Source organism: Oculina patagonica, chromosome 7 (genome assembly GCF_052425735.1).
Source record: "Oculina patagonica isolate OP01 chromosome 7, crgOcupat, whole genome shotgun sequence".
Lineage (NCBI taxonomy): Eukaryota > Metazoa > Cnidaria > Anthozoa > Scleractinia > Oculinidae > Oculina > Oculina patagonica.
The window spans coordinates 9877307-9904384 of record NC_135764.1 but is presented as its reverse complement, the minus strand read 5'-3'; the positions used below and the strand labels follow the sequence as shown (position 1 = coordinate 9904384).

At 36.1% G+C, this 27078-nt stretch overlaps 3 protein-coding genes across 3 annotated transcripts; 2 read left to right on the top strand and 1 right to left on the bottom strand.

The window, feature by feature from the left end:
- The first annotated feature begins 1426 nt into the window (after window positions 1-1426).
- Window positions 1427-3523, top strand: LOC144661445 (uncharacterized). The gene is made up of 3 exons (XM_078522217.1): window positions 1427-1970; window positions 2469-2777; window positions 3303-3523. The coding sequence occupies exons 1-2, from the start codon at window positions 1840-1842 to the stop codon at window positions 2746-2748; spliced, it is 411 nt and encodes a 136-aa protein (XP_078378343.1). The 5' UTR covers window positions 1427-1839; the 3' UTR covers window positions 2749-2777; window positions 3303-3523.
- Window positions 3524-9709: 6186 nt separating this feature from the next.
- Window positions 9710-11478, bottom strand: LOC144660355 (uncharacterized). Its single transcript, XM_078520960.1, has 3 exons — window positions 11324-11478; window positions 10608-10890; window positions 9710-9861 (listed from the first exon to the last, which is right to left on the bottom strand). The coding sequence occupies exons 1-2, from the start codon at window positions 11440-11442 to the stop codon at window positions 10638-10640; spliced, it is 372 nt and encodes a 123-aa protein (XP_078377086.1). The 5' UTR covers window positions 11443-11478; the 3' UTR covers window positions 9710-9861; window positions 10608-10637.
- Window positions 11479-21577: 10099 nt separating this feature from the next.
- Window positions 21578-23737, top strand: LOC144661178 (uncharacterized). The gene is made up of 3 exons (XM_078521882.1): window positions 21578-22232; window positions 22808-23110; window positions 23503-23737. The coding sequence occupies exons 1-2, from the start codon at window positions 22102-22104 to the stop codon at window positions 23079-23081; spliced, it is 405 nt and encodes a 134-aa protein (XP_078378008.1). The 5' UTR covers window positions 21578-22101; the 3' UTR covers window positions 23082-23110; window positions 23503-23737.
- Window positions 23738-27078: the final 3341 nt, after the last annotated feature.

The window sequence follows — 27078 nt, the reverse complement described above, 5'->3', positions numbered from 1 at the left end:
CTTAGAGAATTAAGGATTACAAGTCATTCGTCTTGTTTAATTGCTACCAATTTAGCAGAGTTTCAACATACAACTTGTAATCAAACACCATGCTGTAGGGTTGAATTCCTACGTATCCAAATGTATGTTTGAATAATAAGATGGGTACATTATTCACCAATCAGAAGTTGACTGCTCTTTAATTCTTGTTCCCACAACAGTGTTTTGTGACAAAAAATCTCGGTCTGAATTTGTTAAAAAAAAAATTGTAACATGTTTTCAAGGTTGCTTCACCGACCATGTAAAAAATATATGTTATTTAAAAATTCAAAACACCCATTTGGGAAACAATATGCGCCCTTGATATTAAGTATACTATTATTATTATATCTGTTTGGTTGTTTTTCAACTTTTCTAATCTTTCAGCATCGTTTGGGGGTTTATAAGCCCATCTTTTAAATAAAAAAGTACTGGATTGTAATTTCAATTCGCGTTAAATTGCTTAAAATTGTTGGTACATGTACTTATAAGATCTTTTAAACAGAGAAATTTGCCATTTGATATTATGCGTCGCTGTTCTTCTTATGAAACTGCGGCAGTAGTGTTTTGCCCATCTACCACTTGCCGCAATGACATGTAAATTGTGTAAAACTTCATAATTATTATTTACAACGATAGCCTTTGCCAAATTAAAATTAAGTTCCTTTTGCCTAAGGAATTGTAGGATATAGTGGGAGTTTTAATGGAAGTAAAAGTTTTGATTAAAAAAGCTAAAATTTTTGTCATTCGTTACAAATTGCCTTGCATTTTAAAACGACAAAGGTAAAAATATAACCAAGAGGGATTTAGATAGAAACAAACCATGGTTAACTTATGACGATATGTGGTGCATATATAATAAACCAAACTCTCCTACTTGCAAAACGTGTAATTGGTGAGTTCTGAATCACTTATTTTTCTTCCTTACTAAGGAGGAGACAGCGAAAGCCGCGATTTGACGTAATACTTTCGTTAAGGTGGTCTGAAGTAATTTATTGACCCGAACCTGGCGACATAAAGATAGTGTCAATTATTGTTCTTGTTATTATTTTTATTCCAAAACATCAAAACATTTTCGAGTACTTTCTACAAGGGTCTTCTTATGGGTAGCAAGATATAGGATAGGTATTACAGGATTTTCTAATGTTGCCATGTTACAGGAAAAAATATTTACCATGTTTTATAAAAATAAGTACTCTATCAAGATTACAATGTCGTTGGGATCTCTGATGTAGGAGTCCAATTTTCGAAATGGTGTTGGCACTATAAGTTTAACTTAAATTTATTTTATCTAAATCCGTTTAAAGATGACGGTAACAAAACTCAATCCTTGTTCAGAACGAATTTATTTTTCCAAAACTTTAAATATCTCATTTAAAAAAAGAGCAAAAGCCCTTTAGATTCCAAGTAGCTCTCCTAAACCACTTGAAAATTATTGTAAAACGATATCAATGGATAAAGTGCATGATTTGACCAGTTCATATGGGTTGAGCGACGACAGTGACAAAAATGAAACTTTTCAAAGGTTCAGGGCTGACCGAAGTTGAAACCACGTCTAATATAACAACAGAGATGGTGGTATTCGATATCAATATATAGTTATATTTAAATTAAATGATGTTATTTCTACAATCAAAAAGTAAATTTGAACTAGAAAATTATTTATAACTAAACTTAGTTCTTCAAGCGAGTTATTTTGACATCAATTGTCAATATATTTACTTTTTGGCTTCATTGGCATATCTGAATGCTCAATTTTCCAAAGGTATATAAATGCGACATTCAGTTTAATTCGTTAGTTAGAAGCAAGAAGTCTCCACGATGAAAGGACTGACTCTCGTAGTTCTTGTTGGCTTTGTGCTTGCCATAGGCTTCGCATTGCCATTCACTGAAGACGAGGCAAAAGCCTACGAAGCTGAACTGAAACAAATTGAAAACGACATATCTCAGAGGTAAGGGAAATGTGAAATTCTAGCTGTGTAAAGAGAAAGAAAAGAGAACGAGGGCACATATTTCTGAAAAAGCCACTGTTCTGTTTACTTCTGTTTAAAATAGGGTTAGTTTACTCAAAACGAGATTTGACATGGGAATAGCCCAGAAACAAATCACAATGACTGATGAGTTTTAACTGCAGTGATCACAAACCACTTGTTTTATTTTTATTCACATATCAATTGACAAGCACTAGCCTTTTATTTCACACTGTTTTAGTACTTTGACTGTTGTCGAGAAGGAATGTTCGACACATAAGCATTGTTTTTTTGCTATGTCTGTTAACCCTTTGTATTTAAACACTTATTTGCTCCTGGCTAGTTTACCACGACTTATAGTGTCTTTTTGCAAATTATGTCAAACCGTACATTTAAATTTATTGATGTAGGTGGGCATCATACCGGTTTAAGAACATTTTCTAAACAAACCCTTCATTCATTTCTTTATTTCTTAATCAGCAATCCTAAGTTGGCTGATGGCGATGAGGATTTCGATGAAGAAGAACTAGATGGTCCTGAAGAAGACGAAAATGATGACGATGAAGATGCAGACGATGAGGAGGACGAGAAAGAAAGCTCTTTGTCCAATCCATTAAGGAAGTCATCCGATCCAGCCATTCCTATATTGCCCTTCATTCGCGTTCGTCGTGTATTCCGCGGGGCTCGCCGAATTGTTCGCCGCTTCCGTCGCGGTAGATCCCGTCGTGGAAGATTTTTCAGACGAAGAAGCCGCGGTTAAAAATTGGTATTGACTTGTTTTGAATCAAGGTAAGCACGGCTAAAACAAGGATTCTTTTAAGTTTCCTTCCTTTCTAATACGCTTATTTTGGATCAAATTAATTAATTTTTGAACCAGCCTTTACTATACAAATTATTTTCTTTTCTCAGCGATTAATCTCGATCACTAAAGCTACCTCAAAGAAAACGAGAAAAAAATAAAACTAATTAACAAGTACAATGTATTTGACGTTGTTGGTTGGCACGTTGAATATTTATTTTGCCCCGTCAATAAGTGTTCAGTGTTTTATTTTAAGTCACTCTCAGAAATAAAGAAACGCTTAAGGACAGAATAAAGTCCCCGAGTTTTATTTATTTATTTTTATTTATTTATTTTTTTTTTTAATCGTGATATGACTACGGAAAATATTCTGGCGGGGTCATTAAACATCAATTACTGTGTATTGCTGTCACGAAAAAAAAAATAAATATATAATAAAACATCTAAGTACATATGACTAACAATGTTACTTTACAAAGGATAAAGGAATTTGTTTTTCTTCTTCATCTCAACAGAATTGAAAGAATATCTCACGACGGAATGAAAAATACCAGAAATGACTTCACGGAACTATTTTGTTAAAAAGTAAATACTTGGATTAAAACTTGTATGGGATATAAAATAAGAATAAATAAGATATAAGAATAAGCTTGTATCCGCATCTCTTTTATCAACCTGTTGTGTCAACCTCGTTTATGAGTAACAAAATAAGGCGTTAAATAAATGTTATTTTTTCATTGTATGCTCTGACTTAACCTTCTTTAAAATAGATAGCACCGATATATTTTTCAGCTACATGCATAGGGAGATTTTCATTGTAATTAGCGTTTGCCTTGGTTGGCTTAACGCTGCTTTGTGATTGGTTTGAAAATCTAGGGTCAATTTCTCATCCAATCAGAAGTGAGTCTAATCCTCACAACCGTTTTCCCGCCTTTCCTGTCGGCTATGTAAAAAAGATTTGATTTGTCCACAGGATAATCTGTGTCTTTTGTGATAGGCAAAAGTGGTTACCTTGGTTGGTGTTGTTGTTTGTTGGGAGATCAAGCCATAACGAAAATATTAGAAGAATTTTCATTGTTATGCTGCACCTCTCTAGCACAGGCGGAGATACTAAGATATGGGGCGAAAACAATTTTTTGCCCAACCACAAACGGACGCAAATAACCCATTTTACTAAGTAAAAGCCCCCATTTCTCCAATATTCCTCCCAGAAGCTCAACTCCAAAACGAATCTTAGTAAAGAACCTTTTTTTCTTGGTTGGGGGGGGGGGGGGGGGGGCAGTACGAGTCGTGTTTAACAACAGAAGCAACCCTCTCGCAGGGAAGGAAGTCAGGCCACTAATAATGCTAATGACTCAGAATTATACAAAGATCACAGTGAAAAGGTGGTTTTGTGTACTACTAATTTAAGTCGTATTTAAATTACAAAATACAGAAAGAGACGTAAGGCTTAAATGCTGATTCTGTTTTACTTTATAGAGTGTTATTACAATCCTCTAAAGGAAAAAAAAAATCATTCAAATCGCGCGTTGCTCTGATATATTCATGAAAAACGCGCAGTTATATTCGACTCATCGTTACCATAGAAACCTAAATAATGAGAAACATCTATACTTGTCAACTTTATCAACAGAGGACTGTTTTCGCAGGTTTTATTCTCCTTCGCATAGCGTCTTCTTTTGTTATCCTTTTTTGTTGTAACTAGCACCAGTTTCACTTTAAAAACTAAAGACCCTAAAGACATATGGAAACTACGAAAAGTGGTCCAATTTTGTTAAAAATCACCATGCAACTGTACTGAAGATATAAACATGCAAGTGATATTATTGTGATGCCATCTTGAACTTTAGATCTCAACTAGAAAAAGTCAGGCTGATTTTTTCAAGTTTTGTCCTTGTGGAATGGAAAACTACCTAAAAATTATTATGGCTCTCTTTTTCCTTCAACATTTTTCCTTCAACAACAATTTACTTTATATTTCCATCTCGATGTACTCGGTGCATTTCATGTACGAGAAGACCTATTCGCCAATTTTTGTACTGTTTACCGAAAAGCATTAAGATCCCCGTGACAGTGTACATCTCACGCAAAGTCGAATCAGTGATTTCACCATTTTTCAATATACAGTCAACTTTTGTTATAGCGGACACGCTCGGGTCGTCGTTTAGTGTCCGTAATAGCGACCTCGAGAGTCTGTAATAGTGGGGTATTAGGAAAAAAGGGTCGCTAAATAATATAGACCACAACGGGCTTTCTATCAGCAAAAGGTGAAATTATTTAGTAGTAGTCGAGAAAGAAGGATGAGGGCTTGATCTCTCCTTAAGAGTCTGGAAGAAATCACCTCAAGTGATTGCCCTTACGTTTGTTGTATTGGTACAGTGGATGCCATGGGAGTGTGTTTTGGATCAGATCTCTTAGTCGTGGATCATTGTTTAGATTTCACTGCTTTTATTATTGAGTCATATGATAAAGTAAATCACTCCTAAAAGTCCAAAACGTTTTAAGCACCACTTTATAGTTAATGAGCACCACATACTTATATAAATATTGAGCCCCCCATACTATCATTTTATTCATAAGTACTAACATTTGGTTGAAAAGCTAATTAATTTGGTTGAAAAGTTAATTATTTTTAAATATTGCGAAAGATATGGTATGGAGTTTTCGTTACTGGAACTCTTCGCTTCGCGCCGATTGCCTGCAAACTCGTTTAATTATTTAGTGCCCTCAAGGTCACCAGATAGTACGGCTTGCTAAAGAAAAAATAACTTATAAATGAAATTTGTGATTCAGAGTTGTTGTCGTTATAATAGTTTCTCAGGTTCTTATTCTAAATAGGCTCAATGTTCATGGATAGAGCTTATTATTGGTGCCTAAACATCAAGGTTTCCTTTTCAAAGTTATAAAATAAATGTGTTTCATTTTTCTTTGATATCAACTCGTTAAGCCTGGTTTTCACTGGCGACGCAATCATAAGCACAATCACAATCGTTAGGATAACAGCTCTTATTTCTTCGTGAAAACGGCGCGACTCAAGCAAAAGCAGAAGCGCATTGTATTGTGATGCTTGTACTTGTTCTTGCAGCAAGCACAGGCACAGGAATTAAAATTTGTCCTTTTAATAATTGTGTCTTTGTAGTTTTGGCGAGTTTAATTTAAGATTAAAACTTCAAAGACGCTGATTAAGATAGAAAAAAGGTTCTTTATGAATACTCGTTGAGTCATGCCGACGTTCGAAGTTAAAGAGCAAAACATGAAGGTCTTCGGTAATGCAAATTATCGCTAAGATATATTTGAGGAGGCTATTGTGACTTGATTTTGTAAATAATGCCCCTTGTCTTATAGACACCCAAATATTAGTATATAACTAGTTTTTTTTATTCAAAAAACATTTCCAGGCACTTTCTACAAGGGTACACTAAGGGATGGACCATTAGGATTTTCGGCTTGCACGAATTTTTTTTTACGCCCATTGCTTTGTATTGCTTCTGAAAGAATTTTTTTGCGGGTATAACCCTCTGCTCGAATTCTTTTTTAGACAAATATTTGGGTTTTTTTGAGAGAAATAGTTTTTTACACCTTAAACCATGTATTGTTACTTTATACCATGCTTTTGACAAATGTTGCTTTGATGATCATTTGCTAAATAGATTGAATATTTTCCCCATAATGTTGTTATTCATTGATTTATTCCGTTAGGCACTGGTCAATAAGTATTGTGTGGTCGGTCGGAGCATTTGCAAAAGTGGCGGCTTGAGAGAGCCCACCAAAAGCGTTGATACGATCACAAGCCTTCTTATGGGGTCCGGGGGCATGCTCCTCCGGGAAATTTTTAAATTTGGGCCTTCTGAAATCGACAGAAATACATCTAAGAGGGTGTTAATGGGGGTACCCAATTGTCAGTTAACTACTAATTTTTAGGCCAATTGTCAGTTAACTGCTATTTTTTTGGCCAATTGTCAGTTAACTGCTAATTTTAGTTATTTATAAACTTTCCTATTCTTACAGCAAAAATTATTGCGTCATAACCTGAATTATAATAGTAAAAATAAAATAATACTGTATAATCAGCACGTCACTGATAAAAAATAAAAAGAACAGCCTGCACGACTCTCACGCACGTGTATTAGCCATTTTCATAGTTTCGATTTTACGAGTGTATCTTTGAGAGACCTGCCCCTTTTGTTAATATTAGGAAATGTTTTTTTGAATATTTTCTTGTGCAATGGTTGCTGTTCTATGAAATGCCAATTTTTTACGAGTATTTGCTCTAAATTTGGATTGTGTTTGGTACTGCTGGTTAGCATCGCGTTACAAAAGGCGAGATTTAAGATTTGGTTGAAAGACCTACTTCCTGTTTTCAAAATTAACTTCCACCAGACTTCTTTAGAATAGCTTTTTAGGTAACCTCTCTAGATGAAATGTGATTGGAAGTGCTTGATCTTTTAGATCCTTGTTTCCAGGACTTTTCTCTTGGTCGGATTTTCTCATCAAGTTTTGTTTGAGAGGAATTTGTTCCAAGCAGTCTCAGGCGCCTCATTGATAAAACCTTTCCTAATTCCTGGGCTTTCCTAATTCAGTGGGCTTGTAATGGGCGCGTATGTCAAGCACTGATTAGTATGATGCGACCACCATTTTAGTGTTTGTATGTAACAAATTTAAGTCAAATGCACCGAGTCCAAACTTTGAACTGTGCTTTACCATGTCAAACGGTACACGACCTCCGTTTTCGTTTCAATGTCGATCCTTCGTCATCATCTCGATAAAAACTTAAAATAACTTTGACCACGCCCCACTGGACGCCATTACGGAGATCTACATGTGCCTGGTACGACCCTGGTACCCTTCGCATAATTTAAATATCAGTTAATATGTCACCAGGTCACGCAGCGGGGCAGGTAAATGCCACGAAATAGCTTTGCTGTTAGGAAAAAACGTGTTGCTTTTATTTACAACAGCAATCGTATTCAGTATAATTAATAGAATATCACTTAACTGTAAACGTTTCATTTATCAGTTAACTACTAACTTTTTGGCCAAATATCAGTTAACTACTATTTTTTTGTCCAATTGTCAGTTAGCTGTTAACCCCATTAGCACCCTCATCTAAAACTGCCCACGTCAAGAAACTTATTCAATTTCAACTGAAGAATACCACTGGGGATTTTATACCACCGATTGTTTTCTTCACCCTATGCACTTGTCAACAGCAATTTATATCGAATATCCTACAAATGTTGGTCTCAAAGTTTTTATAAAACAAACAGAAGGCAAGACCTCTTCTTCACATCTGCGTATGGGAAGAAAAGTTTTGCTTATAGGGAGGCCAGGCTGAATGTAATTTAGTTCAGTAAAACTAGAAGTTGAGCGCTGGAGACGCGTGCATTTGTAGGGTTTTTGTGGGCATCCTCCTCCGAAAATTTTTGAAATTTCAAGGCTCGAAAATGCTATTTTCAGCATTTTTCCTGATATATTTTGTCGAAAAGTCGATCTCATCAAGTGTTAAATGAAGGGTGTTTTAAGTGCTAAATTGGAACTTTTCTTTCTGAATGATTTTTTTTTTCTTGCCTTCCTCTTTGCACGAATTTTGTTTCTTGGGATTTTCTCTTGCATGATTTTTTTTTCCACCCCCCCCCCCCCCCCCCCGTCACTTTTCTAATGGTCCGTCCCTAATGGGTACTAGGATGTTCGATCAGTATCAAATGAAATGTTTGAAGTTACCATGTTGCTGAGAAAAGTATTAATATCAATGCAAGTTCCTTGGATAAAAGACGTTTGACGCGAGCTTTGCTTGAATAGGATACAACGAAGGATTGAGAAGTCTTGAACTCAATAATACAAATGATTTGGCAAAAAAATGGCCACGCACGTGGCAGCTTTAATTGATTCAATTATATCTAAGTCTTAACACAATATAGAAAATCTGAACATATTAATCGATAATGTAATCGTGGGGCACCAAATTAAAAAAACGATCCCACAAAAATAAAACGAACAGAACTGAATAAGCATTTGGAAAAAACTACTGATTGTGGGGGAACCCGTTTGTTGGCGATAAGGAGTGGTAAAGGGAATTACTTTCTTGGGCTCTCGACACTTGAATGGCCACTATTCAATGGCAATTAGTTATTTATATTAGTAACCTCTTTGTCACTCTTGTTCCGTAACAGAACGTTCTTACACATATTGCGTTTTTGATGTACTATGCATATATGGACGGTAGAGTATCTGGCTTAAACGGAGATCAAGCCTGAGGGCGTGAATTGAAACTTATCACAAGCGCAATTACTTCATTCCGTAGCAGGTACAGGTTTTCTCACGCGAGCTTCTGGCGCGAGGTTTGATTTAAATTTCCACTGACAATGTTATAAAACAATTGGTTTATACTTTTAGCTGCGCAATTATAGTCGAGTTATGGTGCACGTGGGAAGGTACAGTTGAGCGACTCGAACGACCATAACGCTTCTCTTGTGCTCTCTTCCCGCGTACACCATAACTCGAGTGCAAGCTAAAGCACTCAGAAAAAGCGAGGGCAAGTATGTAGACGACCTTATAATTTTTTAGCGAGTAGAACACAATAAGAGGACCAATCGGATTCAGGGATTTTCAATAATATAAACAAAGCTGAGTGTATACTTACAGCAAGGCGCCCAAATGTGTGACCACTTTTAGTTTATTCACATTCTTTCGTGCAGATTTAATCCAATCAGAAGTCAACTGCAAGCTATCCACGGCTTTTGATTGGATTAAATCTGCACGAAAGAATGTGAATAAATTAAAAGTGGTCACAAATTTGGGCGCCTTGCTGTAAACTGATAAAAAAGAAAGTGTTTTTTTCAATTTTTTTAAAAAGCACCGAGCACAAACATCACCGATATTACTAAACAAGTATTTATTTTGTAATTATAACACAACCAATATACACTTTTCCAGTTTTATTTGGACAGATTTTCAGTACAGTTTTACATTTGTTATCTATTACAGCTTCTTAACATTACGTTATGAAATTACGTTAGCATTGCTTAAGATTGACAGATTTTTTTGCGTCTCCAGTTTTCTTCATGGAGGGCACGCCTGTAGAGGAAAAATGTATAAATTAAGCAATGATAATATATCCTTTTAGTGGTGGATAACTTACTATTTTTTAATCTTTTGCATGCACTTTTTCTTTGAAGATGAGTGTTGGAAAGTATTAAACTATTAAAAATTATCAATTTTAGTTGCCAATAGTAAAAGTGCATTTATTGGTATTTTGTTGAATTATCCATTTTTATCTTAATTGATTTGTAATGTTATGGTAAATGTTGTCTCATTCATAAGTATATTAATGAATTTATGAACAGATGCACGATAAAAAGATCTGCTTTCTCAGGTTTTCTGGGTAGAAACGTAATATTTTGAATACCTGTCTTGTGGTAAAACTCGAAACGCAAAGAAATATGAAATGCAGTTCCCAGAGCGTTTAAAAAAGTACGTTATTAAAAGAAATGTCACAGAACATCAACGCAAAATGAATGAGTGAGTAACTTATGAAAAAAATGCACGCTTATCATTCTGATGTGTTTCAGGCAATCTAAACGTCAAGCTCTGTCAACGAAAGTGCATGGGTTAAACCTCTCTTGGGTCTAGCGATAATGGTTATTTATCATATCCATTTGGCATTAATTATGATTTCAGATTTTTTTCTTTGTGCTCTTTCCGCCTTAATTCGACAATCGCTAATTCAAACAATGCCTTTAGATCATCAGTAAAAGATGCTTTAACTGAAGCTAAGAAAAAGAAGAGAAAGCCCTGGGCCAGATTTTTCTATGTGCTCTGACCTAGATTTGCAATCGACCAGTTTTGCTTCTTTAGCCACGACCACCTCGTCCACCACGTCGGGATCTACGGCGACGGAATCGGCGGAAGACTCTACGAACCCGGCGGAAGATGCGACGGCCACGAACGAAACGCCGTATAAACGGATCTGCTGACTTCTTTAGCGGATTGGACAAAGCGTTGTCGTCATTTTCGTCTTCCTCGTCATCGTCATCATCGTCATCATCCTCGTAATCTTCATCTTCGTTTTCATCGACGTCATCTTCAGGATCCCAGTCCAAGTCCCTACAAACAATGAAAACGACCAAAACAATTTTTATGTCTTTAACAAAAACTATTTGCGAAGGCACGGGCATTGTAAGACGTATTTCGAAAGAAAAATTTAATACAGCGACTTTGCTCGTACGGTTGAAACAATGTAGAGCTTCGAAAAGTTACCGTTAAGCCACACCTAAAAATTATGGTCATCCATGGATAATCTAAGAGTGCTTTCCTTTACTAAGAGCTGACAGGCCGGTCCCGTGGTTATGAATGTGAAACGGGCTTTTTCCACGAGATTCTCCCACAAATCCACCACAACAGTGTATGATATTTAAGCATTAAACCGATTTGGCTAACAACGGAATTCTTTTCTCGAATATGCCGGTCTGGCCGGCCAGTTCTGACTAATGGAAGCCTAATAAGAGATCATTTAAACTTAGTTACGTTTTTTACAGACCTCTCTGCGTCTTCTGATTTTAAGTCATTACTTGTTTGATCTCCATCCTCATTGAAAGGAAGGGCCAAGCCTATGGCCAGCACAAAGCCAACTAATGCTAAGAGAAACAGTTTGTTCATCGTGAAGTCTTCTTCGTTTCTGGCTGGTGAGCACTCCAAAAGATGCGTTTTATACCTTTGGATGAGAGATAATCGGGTGCACCATATTGACACGAGGCTAAAATGAACAAGAACATTGAGAAGCTTGAGAAGCTTAAAATCGGGCGCTTTGCCTTGAAAGGCAGGGTTTAGTACAGCAGAAACCACGAAGCAGTTACTTAAGTAGCACTCAGTCCGACTGTGTTTGTGTAAGTCACAGGGCTTGCATGAGCTGTATTAGTGTGCATAATATAATATCTAGAACGTTGTCGAGATTGCATTATTACTTAATGACATGATGGTTTCAATTTATAAATGTATTATTCACACAATACAAATAAACGATTGAAGTAGACGACTAGAAAATGTAAAGTTTTAAGACTTAGCAAAGTGCAGTGTATTGGTAATACTGTAAGGTGCGGTTTCACCTGAAGGTCGTGTGCTTTTCGGTATTTTCCAGCCATTGCACTTTGATGGGACAGTACTACAACTGTTTACCGGGGAACTACTATTGTCAAGAAAATGATCACAACTTGTTGATGAATGATTGAACATTTGTTTCATACCATTACTGTAATAGCAATTGATGAAGGCTTTATGAAATCGTAACTTGATCGCATTGCAAGTTTTCCGCGCTTCACGCTCGCCCTCGCACTTCGCGTTCGCTGTATCGCGCTTCACGCGCCCGCAAAATAAACCACCTGTTCTGGGCACAAGTTGTCGGAACATGACTATTCGGTCCCAGACCTCGTCTCTATCTCCCGCCCCCCACCTCTTAATTGTTATCAAACGTGACTCTTTTTAGGCCCGATTCATCCCCTACCTCCATCCCCCACCATGGGCGTCTCAGATTCTAATCGCTGATCCCACGCGCCAAAAATTCCGAGAGATCCCTGAAATACCTCTCACTAATTGCTGCTCAGCTACGAATTTTCATATGCATCTCTGTAGACCTACATGACCGCCGGTTTAACCAAAAAAGAATTCAGCCTGCATAGAAAGACTTCGTGTTTTGGGACTTGCAGACGTTTTTGTTTATACTAAAACTCCCCGGCATACTGTATTTTGTGGACTGGACTGGACTGGACTGGACTAGTAAAACGCGGACTAGTAAAACGCGGACTTGTAAAACGCGGACTTGTAAAACGCCTCTAGACACTTCCTTGGCCACAATCATCTTACGGCTCTCTTCAATACATAATGTCTCAAAAAAACAGTAACCTCAGAAACAAGTCAGAAGCAGATAAGGTCGAAAGACCGAATTTGAACATATAACGGCAAATGTTCTAATGTCACGAACGTAGGAGTCGTGTAGGCCCGTCACCTTTATTTACCACATACTGCCCCAAAATTAAAACAGTACCCTCAGAAAGAAGTCAGAAGCAAATAAGGTCGAAAGACCGAATTTAAACATTTAACGGCAAATATTCTAATGTCCCGAACGTAGGAATCGTGTAGGCCCGTCACCTTTATTTACCATTGACTGTTGATTTCTGGACGGGCCCCGTTATACCTCGTGCGAGCAATACAAACGACTGCATTCAACAGACGTCAAGTAGTGGAAAGAAAGAAACATATGCACACAACTCATAGCATCAATCCCGTTGTTTTAGTAGGGGTTTGCAGAACGAACATGTGCTATACTGCAAAAACATCTCCACGCTAAAACAGACCATAGAGTGCTCAAAAAAGCTAGAAATATGCCGTCGAAGAAACACACAAAAGCTTCAAACACAAATTGTTTCGCTCGCTAAACCGTTTAGTTTTATCCGATTTACAAGCGCTTGTTTTACAAGTCCGCGTTCTACAAGTCCGTGCTTAACAAGCCCACGTTTTACAAGTCCGCGTTTTACAAGTCCGCGTTTTACTAGTCCGCGTTTTACAAGTCCGCGTTTTACTAGTCCGCGTTTTACTAGTCCGCCTTTTTCAAGTCCGCGTTTTACCTGAGTCCGCGTTTTACTAGTCCGCGTTTTACTAGTCCGCGTTTTACTAGTCCAGTCCAGTCCTCGAAATACAGTATGCCAAAACTCCCCGCCCTCTAAAGATAAGTCCTTGACGGTTCTTGCGGTTTTTCGGTGCCTATTCATCTTCGGCATCTTTCTCATCCACCTCTCGTTCTGTCCTGTGTCTGTCATCACACGAAAGAAAAGCTGATTCTCAAAAAATCTGCCACAAAAGGAAATTGACAAAAACAATATGAAAACCATATATCGAAAGTTTCTTATTCTAAAATTTTATCATACGTCTTAATTCAGAGCTACAAAGAAGTTCCTCCTTTTGAGTTATTGATACTGTTCTTACAGTACCTCTTTCCACTAGCGAAATTTTACAAAATTCCTTCGCGGCGAAAAGGTAGCGCGAATCCAGAACAGACTCCAATCGAGAGTGGGTTAATTCTAGATTACTATTAATTAACTATTACAACATTCATTTTTAAAATAGTTTCCCAAGCCGACTAAGCTAACTAAACGTCGAGTGTATCTTTCAGTAAACAAAACATGCCGTTATGACGCCGGAAATCCAGCTCACGCATACTATACCCCGTGACTCACGCAAACCTCCGACTTACGTGCTACTACAGTCATTCCTTTCTAAACATTTTTTTTTTTGACCACCACCGTACCTTTCTACCCAAAAAACTCATAAAACCGCCCGGTTTTAACCTGTTTTGACCTTTCAAAAATTAGAGCGTTCGAAACTAAATAAGATCCGTAATCACAAACAACATACAGCCGTTTACCAGCACTCTTTAAAACTCCTGAAACCCTTCAAAATCAGGCAAAATAAATCTTTGAAATAACCTTTATCAATGTTTCTTATTTTTTATTCAGTTCTAAAAAAATGCCTTTCATACACTACTGTCAAACAAAAATTTCAATTTCCTCAAAGTTTCAAGACAAAAGAATAACAAATATTTCGTGCACAATGTAATTTGATTAAGCCAATATTATCACGTCTAAAAATACTTCAAGCAATTCAGTGAAAACCCGTTTTTTTTTCGTATCAACGAAAACCACTTTCGAATAATCAATACATGAAAATAACAATAAGATCAAAAGGAAGAAAGGAACCTTTCTAATTATTTGAAGACTTTCAAAGCCGTGATATTATGCATCCAATCCGCGATAAAATTTAATTACAACAAAATCCAAGTTCTCATTTTGAAGTCCATTTTTTTCAGTTGATACCTTTATCCAACTTGTGAAAAATTCCATTCAAGTTCCTATTAATACTGTACATTCCCAATGTTTTGCTCAGGTCTTCAGAAGCGTCTTACTAACCAAATCTAAAATAATTCCAAAACATGCTGTACAAACATTCTACTCTTTGTGACAAACGACTTGACGACCAATTGTTCAGAAATGAAAATCGACACAGTTCTTGCTAAATAAAAAAAAAGTTTTACGGCGGAGTCAGGCTCAAAAAATATACCGCAAGATCACACCCCCATTCATAGTCAGAAACCAGCAAACCATCTAGTTTGCTAAAAAAAACACTGCGTGATATCAATGACGTTACCTTTTTCATTTACAAAAATAACTTTAACTTGTCAAAGTAAGTGCAATTTCACAATGGTGAATATCAGTACAGTATGGGGCCCAGTTCTCGGCCGGGTCCAGTTCTCGGCCACTTTGTGTTTAACGCGTTTTTTCACACTCCAGTTGAATTAAAAGAAAAAGGTATTTCCTTCAAACGATAGACTGATTCATGTGCTTTAAGTATCTTGAGTTTGATCGTTCCATTCGATATAGAAAGCTCACACGTCGAGTTTACGCGGAGGTAGGTGAATTTGCATTCCCGAAAAATTTGTTTGTTTACGGCTCCTTAAAATTCATGGATGTAGTTAAATTCGTATTTTATCCAAAAGCCCCCACCATACGAGCTAATTTTTGGCATGTGAAATATAGAATAATTCAGCTTTCTGCTTTAGTTAACTTTTCGTTGAACCGTTGTATTTTTTGGTCTTAATTTACTTCGAAATTTTTTCTTGCGACGTTTGCGTATTTGCCAGTTCTCGGCCACCCTGCTCGCTATCACAGCTTAGCGCTTGGTTTTTAATATAATTTCATCTGCTGCTGCCAGAATGAAAGAAATAAATGTATTAAAAATAAAGTTCAATCTTATCTCTAAGTTTTGAGCTGACTCAAGTCTTGTCTATTATTTCTACAACACCTAAATCTTTCAAGACCTTTTCACTGCAAAATAAACCATCTAAATGCACGGGTCACACAATGCGGTTTTGCCAGAACCTGCACATAGGCAACTAGGCGCGTTAAAATCCTTCTTTTCTAAAGTAAAACAAAGCCTCATAAAAATAATTTGGGATCGATATAACATAAATAGGTTTACAGAGTGGTTTTAGTAATTACAGATAATTACGCACAAGCTTTTTAGTGGCCGAGAACTGGGCCAAGGTGGCCGAGAACTGGGCCCACAAATGGAGCTTTTATTTTTATTATTGCTCAGCCAAATTAATTTTTGACCGGTCGATAGCTTTACACCAAAAAGCTGAATAATGTAGCTAGCTCTGGGAGAAATTTCAAGTTCCTGCGTTTCTTCAGAGGTAAGAAATACAAGTTTACGTCAAAAGTGGCCGAGAACTGGGCCCCATACTGTACTTTGCCCCGTAAGCTTTTTTCTCTGTCCTTCCGCCGAAGCAAAAAAACACAACCTGATTACACATTAACCCAAAAGTCGACCAAGTGTGCCTGCAACGATTTCCTGTCAAAACTAAAATGAAAACCATTGCGGTATGCGTCACCCGTAGCGGTTTTGTAGCAACCCCAAGCTATCCCCGTCTTTTTGGCCGACAGGAGACTATGCTCTAGGACGACCAAAGGGTAAACTATAAATCGACCACGCCCGATTAATAACGATATTGCAAGGTTATGTTGATGTTATTGGCCAAATAACCTAAGTTTATCTACACAAGTACTCCCTGTTTCTATTTAACACACTTGTTTTCCTTGTCTTTCCAAATATAACCATCAATACTAGAATAACCACTTTTAAAATACGTGCTCAATATGTTTCCTTAGTGACGATGAATTCAATTTATTTCCTCACATTAATCGAATCAATAGTCTACATTTGGTTCTTCATTTTATTAAATAATAAGGATTAATTAAATAATAACATAAAAAAAAGTTTACATCAGTGCGTACTTAATTTAATTTATTGTAACAATCAGTCTTAGCAGCTTATCGATTCACTTTGTGTTCAAAGAAATATTGGTTGAGAGGTTTCCGTGGGTCGGTCAAATATGAAAAGGCTTTCTTCCTGAGATGAATATTTCCTCTAAGAATGAAGTTTATTTACGTATAGCTTTCGATACAATATATACATCCAAAAATAAATAAGACTTGACCAAACTAAGAGAAATTATGTCGTGGCAGTAAAATGGTTCTACAAAACTAATATTTGATGGATAACCTTGTTCGACTAAAGATTAGCCCATGTATCCGTTTAAAGTGATCGATAAAACGCTTTCGTGATTTTATTTTAACAATTTTATTTTCCGCTTCTAGTTAGCACAATATAAAAATATTGGCATCGAAAGAAAAAAGAAGAAAAACAAATAGATGGATCTGCTATCTGATTGGTTCCTGAACGGCGCGTTTTCCTAACATCTGGTGAGGCAAGCACAACGCGACGAGTTCACGATATTATTGTTCACCAGCTTGGGAGAGGTTTTTGAATTTTGAGTGAGATATATCGTTCACTTATCGCCGCAGGAAAAATAATGGAGATTTTCTTTTTTAAAAATTAAAAAAAAAAAGGCGAGCGTTCCTTCGATTTCTACCGAAAACCTGTAAACCTGATTATAAATGACAATGTGAATACACCATCGTTATTAAATACCAAGCATTCGTTCACGACTTAATTAATGAATTTGAATTCTTCGCGCTTTTCTTCCCACGGCGTCTAGATTAGCTTTATATTCAAAATGCAGCGTTTGACTTGAAATTGTGTAGTTCTTAACTTCTAACCATATCATCTTTGGATGTCATAGTTGTAGACTGGTGAAGCTGAAGAAAGGTGAACGAGATAGCTTTTTTGTTTAAGAAACAGAGCCAAAGTTGTTCTTTATTACGTTTCCTAGGTCTATTTACTCCACGTTGGAGCAAAGGTTATGGAGAAACCTTTCCCCCTTCCCATGTCGCTTGCCAATCTTTTCCGTTCTTTCCTGAAACTCATTTTATAATTACAGTTTGTGCTTTAAACTATGATATTGTTTGTTAACCTTTAGGCCACCACGTCTCCCAATGAAATTGGCGATTTAATTTTAATTTTTTTAATTTTTCACTTTTGAGTCTTAATCTTCTCGTCGTCTCTTTATCACAACAGCCTTCCTTTGATTGTTTATTTTTGCCTCATTAGGATTTTTGTTCTCTTCAGCAGAGTTTAAAATTCACATGGGCGCGCGAGATATAAACCTGGAAATTTGCATCCAATGTTCCTTAACCAACAAATGAAAGTTTATGAAAATCCATTTAACTCACTAAACTTGGAAAGCTTGTACTGTGCCATTTGACTTACCAGATAACTTGATAATTATTTGTATCGATAATTTATTTTGTGGAACACTTGCATCCACAAGTGTTCCTGTTTAATTGAGTAATAACCATTTGAATTGGAAGTTTGGAGTCTAACCAAACAGACATACTGAGCTACATGTACATGGGGAAATGTTCGACAACTATAATTTTGTTAACTCTTTAGGGGATTTGTATTGTTTTGATTTTTGGAATGTTGCCTGTCTTGCGAATGAACGTCATGCTTTGGTCTCTCTGTAAAGTCTAGGATACGCAGTTTTCTTTAAAGATAAGGTTTCTCCAAAACCTTTTTTCGTTGGCGATTACTTCTCCTCTTGTTTATAAATGAGTAGGCAAGCTGTAAGTTGCCGGTAGCTATAGTTGAAGTGGCCGATGAAACTAGATTGTAGATGCGTTGCTGCACAAGAGAAGAATGGATTAAAGATCATAGAAATAACTTTTCATTATTTGTAGCATTGTCTCCATTGACTGAGCAATGTTGAAGCTTTTGAAAATCATTTTTTTTTTTAATAAACCGTGTAATTTTCCTTCTTGACACTAGCAGAGGAAATCTTGATTTTGACATTTAAAGAGTGATTTTCTCACCAAAAAAGAGTGTTGTTTCCGAATTTATTTTATGTTTTTTTACACTGTATTAGCCGATAAAATGAACAACACATAAATACATACTTACAACATAGCAACATTGTGAATTAGATTTATTAATAATGTGAATAAGTGAACGACAGTGTAGGTAGAACAATTCAAATGTCGTAATGGAAACTGCTTGTTTTATCAAAGGTGTAATACCAATGGCACGAACGAATTTATTTTGTAAAGATATAAAGGAGCTTAAATGTAAGCCGAACAGAAATTAACATGAATAAATTTCTTGTTATTAAATCAAAAAAACTATCAAAACATAATGTCGAGCAAGTTAGAAGTTCATCATCATTAGTCTTTCAAAATAAAACAACCCGTTTAGTTTAATAAAACAAAAGGTTTTTCATAAGAAAATGTTTATGTCACCACTAAATCCTCTGGATCACAAGGCAACCGTCCGTATCCAATCAAATGTTGTTTTTAACATTACAAAAAAAAAAATGTTTTCAAAATCACATAGAAACATACCAACAACGTGATTAAAGCACACGCGAGTGACGTAAGGGGAACTGTTTATTGCCAAATGTGTTGGGTCGAGCGTCACCCACGTGTATTAATTTTAGTAATAATATTTTCAATATAAGTAATTAACTCATGTTAGATTTGTTATTTCATAGTTATTAAAACTGGGCCAATATTCATGAAGTCGGCGTCCTTGTTTAGCGCTAAATTTAACTTGGCAATTGAGCAATATAACGTGATCTTTGGAACATTATCAGATGGGCGATTCCAGGTACTCATATTTAAAGTTAATATAAAGAAAATGGTAATGGGACTCGATAGATCACCTCAAATGATCGCCCTTAAGTTCGTTGAAGTGGGGATGGCGTGGGAGTTTGTTTGGAGTTTCGTTTCGGATTTCTTAGTCGTCAGTGATTCTACTCCACTGCTTTTGCCTCTAATTCCTAGAGGACAATAAATCGCCCCTAAAAAATAGTACCATGCACTCTGATATAAAAAAAGCGAATAAAGCAAAATAGTAGAATTGTTAAAACTATATGACCATTTAACAACATACAAAATCCGGTTGAAATTTCCCACCCAAAACAAAAAAAAATTATTCCTATACTCGTCATAATTGTTCCTTAAGCGGTATATCTAAAAAGGCCCATGGAGAGAGCTGTTGCACCTAAACATTAATTCAAGGATTTCATTTCGAGAAAATTCGAGAATTTATTTTCGGTAGTCATAAATTAAGATATTTTGTTGTATTGATTTGATTTCATCGCCTTATCCGGTAATGAGAGATAAGACATCTCTAAGTACGTTAGGAGGTCAGTTTGCACCTCTTTAATAAAGGGAAGGGTTTTAGATAGGAGCAGGCTCTTCGCCAATACAAGTTGAGACTGGTCGGGAAAATATAGGACGTTCGAAGTTAAGGTAAAGGAGCTAAAAACGAAACGTCTCAAAACAGGAGGCTTCATATATTTTGGTAGTTTGTTATGACTTGGGACATGGCCCCTGGTTTAAAAACAATTAAAGGACTCGCAGAAAAGGTGACTTTGTTTGAAACACCACCTTCAAGGAGGAAGGTCCGTGTTGGATGGAAAATTGCAAGGATCACACAACACTTAGAGAATTAAGGATTACAAGTCATTCGTCTTGTTTAATTGCTACCAATTTAGCAGAGCTTCAACATACAACTTGTAATCAAACACCATGCTGTAGGGTTGAATTCCTACGTATCCAAATGTATATTTGAATAATAAGATGGGTACATTATTCACCAATCAGAAGTTGACTGCTCTTTAATTCTTGTTCCCACAACAGTGTTTTGTGACAAAAAATCTCGGTCTGAATTTGTTAAAAAAAAATTGTAACATGTTTTCAAGGTTGCTTCACCGACCATGTAAAAAATATATGTTATTTAAAAATTCAAAACACCCATTTGGGAAACAATATGCGCCCTTGATATTAAGTATACTATTATTATTATTTTTATATCTGTTTGGTTGTTTTTCAACTTTTCTAATCTTTCAGCATCGTTTGGGGGTTTATAAGCCCATCTTTTAAATAAAAAAGTACTGGATTGTAATTTCAATTCGCGTTAAATTGCTTAAAATTGTTGGTACTTATAAGATCTTTTAAACAGAGAAATTTGCCATTTGATATTATGCGTCGTTGTTCTTCTTATGAAACTGCGGTAGTAGTGTTTTGCCCATCTACCACTTGCCGCAATGACATGTAAATTGTGTAAAACTTCACAATTATTATTTACAACGATAGCCTTTGCCAAATTAAAATTGAGTTCCTTTTGCCTAAGGAACTGTAGGATATAGTGGGAGTTTTAATCAAAGTAAAAGTTTTGGTGAAAAACAGCGTACATCTTTGTCACTTCTCACAAATTGCCTAGCGTTTCAAAACGACAAAGTTAAAAATATAAGCAAGAGATATTTACATAGAAACAAACCATGGTTAACTTATGACGATATTTGGTGCAGATATAATAAACCAAACTCTCCTACTTGCAAAACGTGTAAATGGTGAGTTCTGAATCACTTTTTGTTCTTCCTCTAAGGAGGAGACAGCGAAAGGCGCAATTTGACGTAATACTTTCGTTAAGGTGGTCTGAAGTAATTTATTGACGGGAACCTGGCGAGATAAAGATAGTGTCAAGTATTATTCTTGTTGTTATTTTTGTTTCAAAACTTCAAAACATTTTCGAGTACTTTCTACAAGGGTCTACTTATGGGTACTAAGATATAGGTTAGGTATTACAGGAATTTCTAATGTTGCCATGTTACAGGAAAAAATATTTACCATGTTTTATAAATATAAGTACTTTATCAAGATTACAAGTCGTTGAGATCCCTAACGTAGGAGTCCAATTTTCGAAATGGTGTTGGCACTATAAGTTTAACTTAAATTTGTTTCTTCTAAACCCGATTAAAGATGATAGTAACTAAAACTCAATCCTTGTTCAAAATAAAAGATGTTAATGTCTCAATATTAAAGACAGTATTCCAAAAATTTGATAATATAATAATAATTTAAATATCTCGTTTAAAAAGGGCAAAAGCCCTTTAAATTCCAAGTAGCACTCCTAAACCATTTACAATTTAATGTTAAACAATATCAATGGATAAAGGGCATGAGTTGACCAGTTCATATTGGTTGTGCAATGAAAGTGACGAACGGGAAACTATTCAAAGGTTCAGGGCTGACCGAAGACCACGCCTTATATAGATGGTGGTTTTCAATATCAATATATAGTTCTATTTAAATTACATGAAGTTATTTCTACAATCAAAATTAAATTTGTACTAGAAAATTATTTATAACTAAACTTAGTTCTTCAAGCGAGTAGTATTGACATGACTTGTCAATATCATTACTTTTTTGCTTTATTTTCGGCAAGGCATATCCGAGTGCTCATTTTTCCAAAGGTATAAAAATGCGACATTTAGTTTAATTCGTTAGTTACAAGCAATAAGTCTCCACGATGAAAGGATTGATTTTTGTAGCTCTTGTTGGCTGTGTGTTTGCCATAGGTTTGGCATTGCCATTCACTGAAGACGAAGCTAATGCCTACGAAGCTGAACTGAAGCAAATTGGAAACGACATATCTCAGAGGTAAGGAAAACGTGAAATTCTAGCTATGTAAAGAGGAACGAAAGAGAAAGAAGGCACATATTTCTGAAAAGGCATCTGTTTACTTCTGTTTAAAATAGGGCTCCGTTTATTCAGAACGAGATTTGACAGGGAAATAGCCCATAATTTTATTGCAACAAATCATAATGAGCTAATAAGTTTTGACTACAGTGATTCCAAACGGATAAAAGACTAGTACTAGCCTTGCAATTCGCTTTATTTTCATTCACATATCAATTGACAAGTAGTAGCTATGGCCTTTTATCTCAAATTGTTTAAGTTTTTTGTCCAGTGCTCGTATCCACGAAAAAAGGATGCTCGACACAGAAGCATTGCCATACTGTTTTTTTTTTTTATGTCAGTTAATCTTTTGTATTAAAACACTTATACTTTTTTAAATTTGGTCCTGGCTAGTTTACAACGACTAATAGTGTCTTTTTGCAAATTATGTCAAACCGTACATTCAAATTTATCGATGTAGGTGAGCACCAAACCGGTTTAAGAAAATTGTCTAAAAAAACCCGTCATTTCTTTCTTTCTTTTTGTTTCTTGATCAGCAATCCTAAGTTGGACGATAGCGATGAGGATTTCGATGAAGAAGAACTAGATGGTCCTGAAGAAGACGAAAATGATGACGATGAAGACGCAGACGATGACGAGGAAGACGAGGGAGAAAGCTCTTTGTCCAATCCATTAAAGAAGTCATCTGATCCAGCCATTCCAATACTGCCCTTCATTCGCGTTCGTCGTGTATTCCGCGGGGCTCGCCGAATTGTTCGCCGCTTCCGTCGCGGTAGATCACGTCGCGGAAGATTTTTCAGACGCGGTTAAAAATTGATATTGACTTGTTTTGAATCAAGGTAAGCACGGCGAAAACAAGGTTTTTTTAAGTTTCCTTTACGATCAAATTAATTAATTTTTGAACCAATCTTTACTATTCAAACTACTTTCTTTTCTCAGTAAATAATCACACCAAAGCTACCTCAAGAAAGCGTGTAATACGTAAAATTAATAAACAAATACAAGGCATGGCGCGTTCGGTACTTATTTTCCCAATCTTTAAGTCGCTCCCAGCAATATAGAAACACTTTAGGATGGAAAAAGTTTCCTTTCGATTTTTTCATTCACGATTTGACTACGGAAAATATTCTTCTCCGTCATCGATGCTTTGTTAAGGTCATGGGGTTGTTATATACGCGGGGTTGTTATACGCCAATGACTGGGTATTTGTTTTTCTTTTTCATCTCAACAGATTTGCAAGAATATCTCACGGAATGAAAAGAAACCAGAAATGTCTCCACGAAACTAGTTTTTAAATAATCAATCCTTAGATAAAAAAAAAAAAAAACTTGTATGGGATATAAAATAAGAATAAAAGGATATTAGAATAAGCTTGTATTTGCATTTCTTATAACGAATAAGTAAAATGTGAAAATCATATACATATCAGTCTAGTCTATGAGTAATAAAATGTTTTTCTTTTTTCATTGGATTGTTCTCGCTTCGCTTTCTTTGAAATAGATAGCTACATGCATAGAGCGTTTTTCATTGAAATTCGTTCTTGCCATGGTTTTGCTTAACTACACCTGGGGCCTGTTTACATGATCCCGGAATGACTTTCATTCCGTAACGAGTTCATTTCATCCCCATTCAATTCATTTCTCTGTATCTGTTTACATGATACCGAGACGAAAGTTAAGTCATTCTGAAATCAGTTCATTCCGGTTTTTATTCCGGAATAAAACTTTCGTTCTTGAATGACATTTCATTCTGGTATTATGTAAATACAAAACGATTTTCGTTCCGAGATGAAACCGCGCATATTTTGAAACTGCAAACGAAGGCCACAATTTGAAATCAGAGCTAAAATAACGTAATAGCATTTCCTGTTTAGCCCAAAGAAGCAGCCCCAAATTGCTCGTTTAAATTGCAAATGTGGCCATAAATGGGCACAATAGTATGTTTGCGTGAAACCTGCGCCATCTTTGTTTTAGATCTCGCGCGAAAGCCACGCACGTGAAAACGCCTTATGTTAAGCAGCGCGACTCTGACATGTGAATGCAGAACGAACTTCATTCCGGAACGATGCCCTTAGTAATTGGTTTGAAAATCTAGCGTCAATTTCTCACTCCAATCAGAAGTACATCTAAAACCAATTGAATAAGAAGCTTTGTGTCGCTCAAACACTTCTTCTCGCGCTTCTTGTCGGCTATGTAATTTTGCTTTGCGTTTTGATTGGTCCACAGAATCGTCTGTGCCCTTAGTGATGGGCAAAAGTGGTTACCTTGGTTTTGGGCTTGGGGCACTTGATAAGAAAACCTAATCCTGTTAGTATTTGGAACATTAATTCGTCATATTTAAGACAAGAAGTAATCATCAAGCATTTCATTTTATCTACTCCTGCTTACGGTAAAACACGCAATTCATACGTAGATTTTGCTCCCGTTGTTAAAATGCTTTGTAATATTCCTGTATACGTAGTAAGGTAAAGTCATTACTAGTTTCGTGCGACGGAAATCAATCGCCTTCTGTTCGCAGGTTTTTTTTTTTTTCAAAAAATGGTAACTTGAATGAACTCAGAATATTGAACATATACAAAACGTCTTGGCATCAACTCAAACTAACCTATACCCAGCAGTACAACAAAATGTTCCACCAAAACTCAAATTACTCTCATGGACCCTTAGTTGGAGACATAAAATGTGTAACAGATACTTTAAACATGTACAAACGTTACTGGTTGTTAATTTTCTACGTCTTAGAAAATATTACACATTAGAGGAATGGGGTTTTACATTTCACAACCTCTCATAAATATTAACATTAAGTATTTAATCAGAGGCGGATCCAGAATTTTTCAAAAGGGACAGCTGTTAACAAAAACTGTGTTTAGCATTTTTTAGCCACACGTTTTTTTATGGGTGAGGGTGTGGATGTTAGCAAATATTTTATTTTTATCTTAGTTTTTTTAGTCAAACATTTTTTTTTTTATATTTTAATGTGTTATTTCTATTTCACTGGTGGATCATGGTGTTGGCTAGCCACCCAATCCACAATCCCCTCCCCCCCACCCTCACCCCCTGGATCCGCCCCAGTAAATGTTTGTCGTTTAGGGAGGCATAATCTTCACGGGCTATCACAGAGGAGCTGTCTTGAAGTTTACAAAATATTAAAATTCAGTCAGAAGCATTAACGAACAAAACTTGTTACAACCATCCGATGATGTGAATACAAATAATTATTGGACTAGTGTTAATTATCAGTGAGCAGAAAACTAACTTGGAAGAAACACCACTATTATAGTGGGAAGTGCTTTATTTTACTTTTGCGGAAAGCGTTCTAAAAAGAAAGAATAGTCTTCACTTTAAGCGTACAACTCGAAAACATTCGTGCCTCACTATATCCGCAATTGTTACAAAATTTGTGCGCTATAAATGCCTTTTATTATTAAGAAAAAACAATAAAATGTTGCGGCTTCAATAATTTAGTGATTTATATTACTTACCTCTCATTCACTCGTGCTCTGTAACAGAATATCCTTTAACTTATTGCGTATCTGATGTACTGTGGACGACTGAGTATCTGACTTGAAAAGAGATCAAGCCTAAGCTGAACAAAAATTTCTTACAAGCACGAGAACTTTTATCCGTAGCAGGTACAACTCCTTTCAACGAGATAGTGACGATGTTTTCGGTTTCAAAAAAAGAAAGGTCAAGCGAGGCAAGAGCTGTCGAGTGTCTGATTGTTGGATCCCGATAACTGGAATTTTCTAGGGAATCGAAAAAAAAAATCAAGTTATTAGAGGGTTCGAATTATCGAGGATGATAATAGTAAAAAATTGCCTGGAAGGAAATCGAAGAAGGTTCAACTAGTTAGCGAGAGGTTAAAGACATAGGGGAGTTTGAGTTATCGATAGTTTGCATCGAAGAAGTTGAACGCAATTTTTCATTCCACGACGACCTTCGTTTCATAGCAGTTGCAAATGAAACTTGCAGAGCCGCGCAATCGAATTCATGCTCAGTATACGTAAGTGTGCACAAAATGTTTAGTTCACGCTGATGGCGTGAGCAAATCGCTTCAAGCATTGTTTTCTCGCGCGAGTTTTTGGCGCGTGTTTTGATGTATATTTCCACTTATTATATTATTAAAAAATTGGTTCATACTTTTAAGATGTGCACTGTCGAGTTATGGTGCACTTGAGAAGTTTGGAGAGCATTCAATAAGCGCTCCGTGCTCTCCAATCTTCCTGCAAGCACCGTAGCTGAATACAAAAGTACACGCTAAAGCGAGAACCAATTGTTAATTTGAAAATTTGTGAAAGGCAAGGAAACAAAAAGAATGTTTTTTTGTTAAAATGAAATATAGTTAATTTAATAGTGAAATGTTGAAAGATATTTCTCTTTAGTCTACGTAGAGCTTCACAGAAGTGATCACACGGGGCACAAAACAGAATTTTACTCATAAATGCATGTAAAAGATGAATTTCTGGAAAACACGTTGACTGTATAATTATGATCCAGCTTAGTGGGTATGCGCGTAATCTGACGTCATATTTACTTGTTTCCAAAAAAATCTATTTCTGGTTTTCACTTCAAGGAATGCTCTACGAGCCTGAGTTTTCTATGAACGAAAATGAAACGAGGCGCAGCCGAGTTGACTATAGAGAGTTGAATATGCGAGCAAGGCTGAGTATATATTACAGTGGAAATTAAAGAAACAGAGAAAGTGGTTTTCGATTTCTTTTAGAAAACACTTTTCTCGAGCATGACAACAAAAACATCAAACATGGACAGCAACGAAACAGTAATAAAGAGGCCTTATTAGGAAA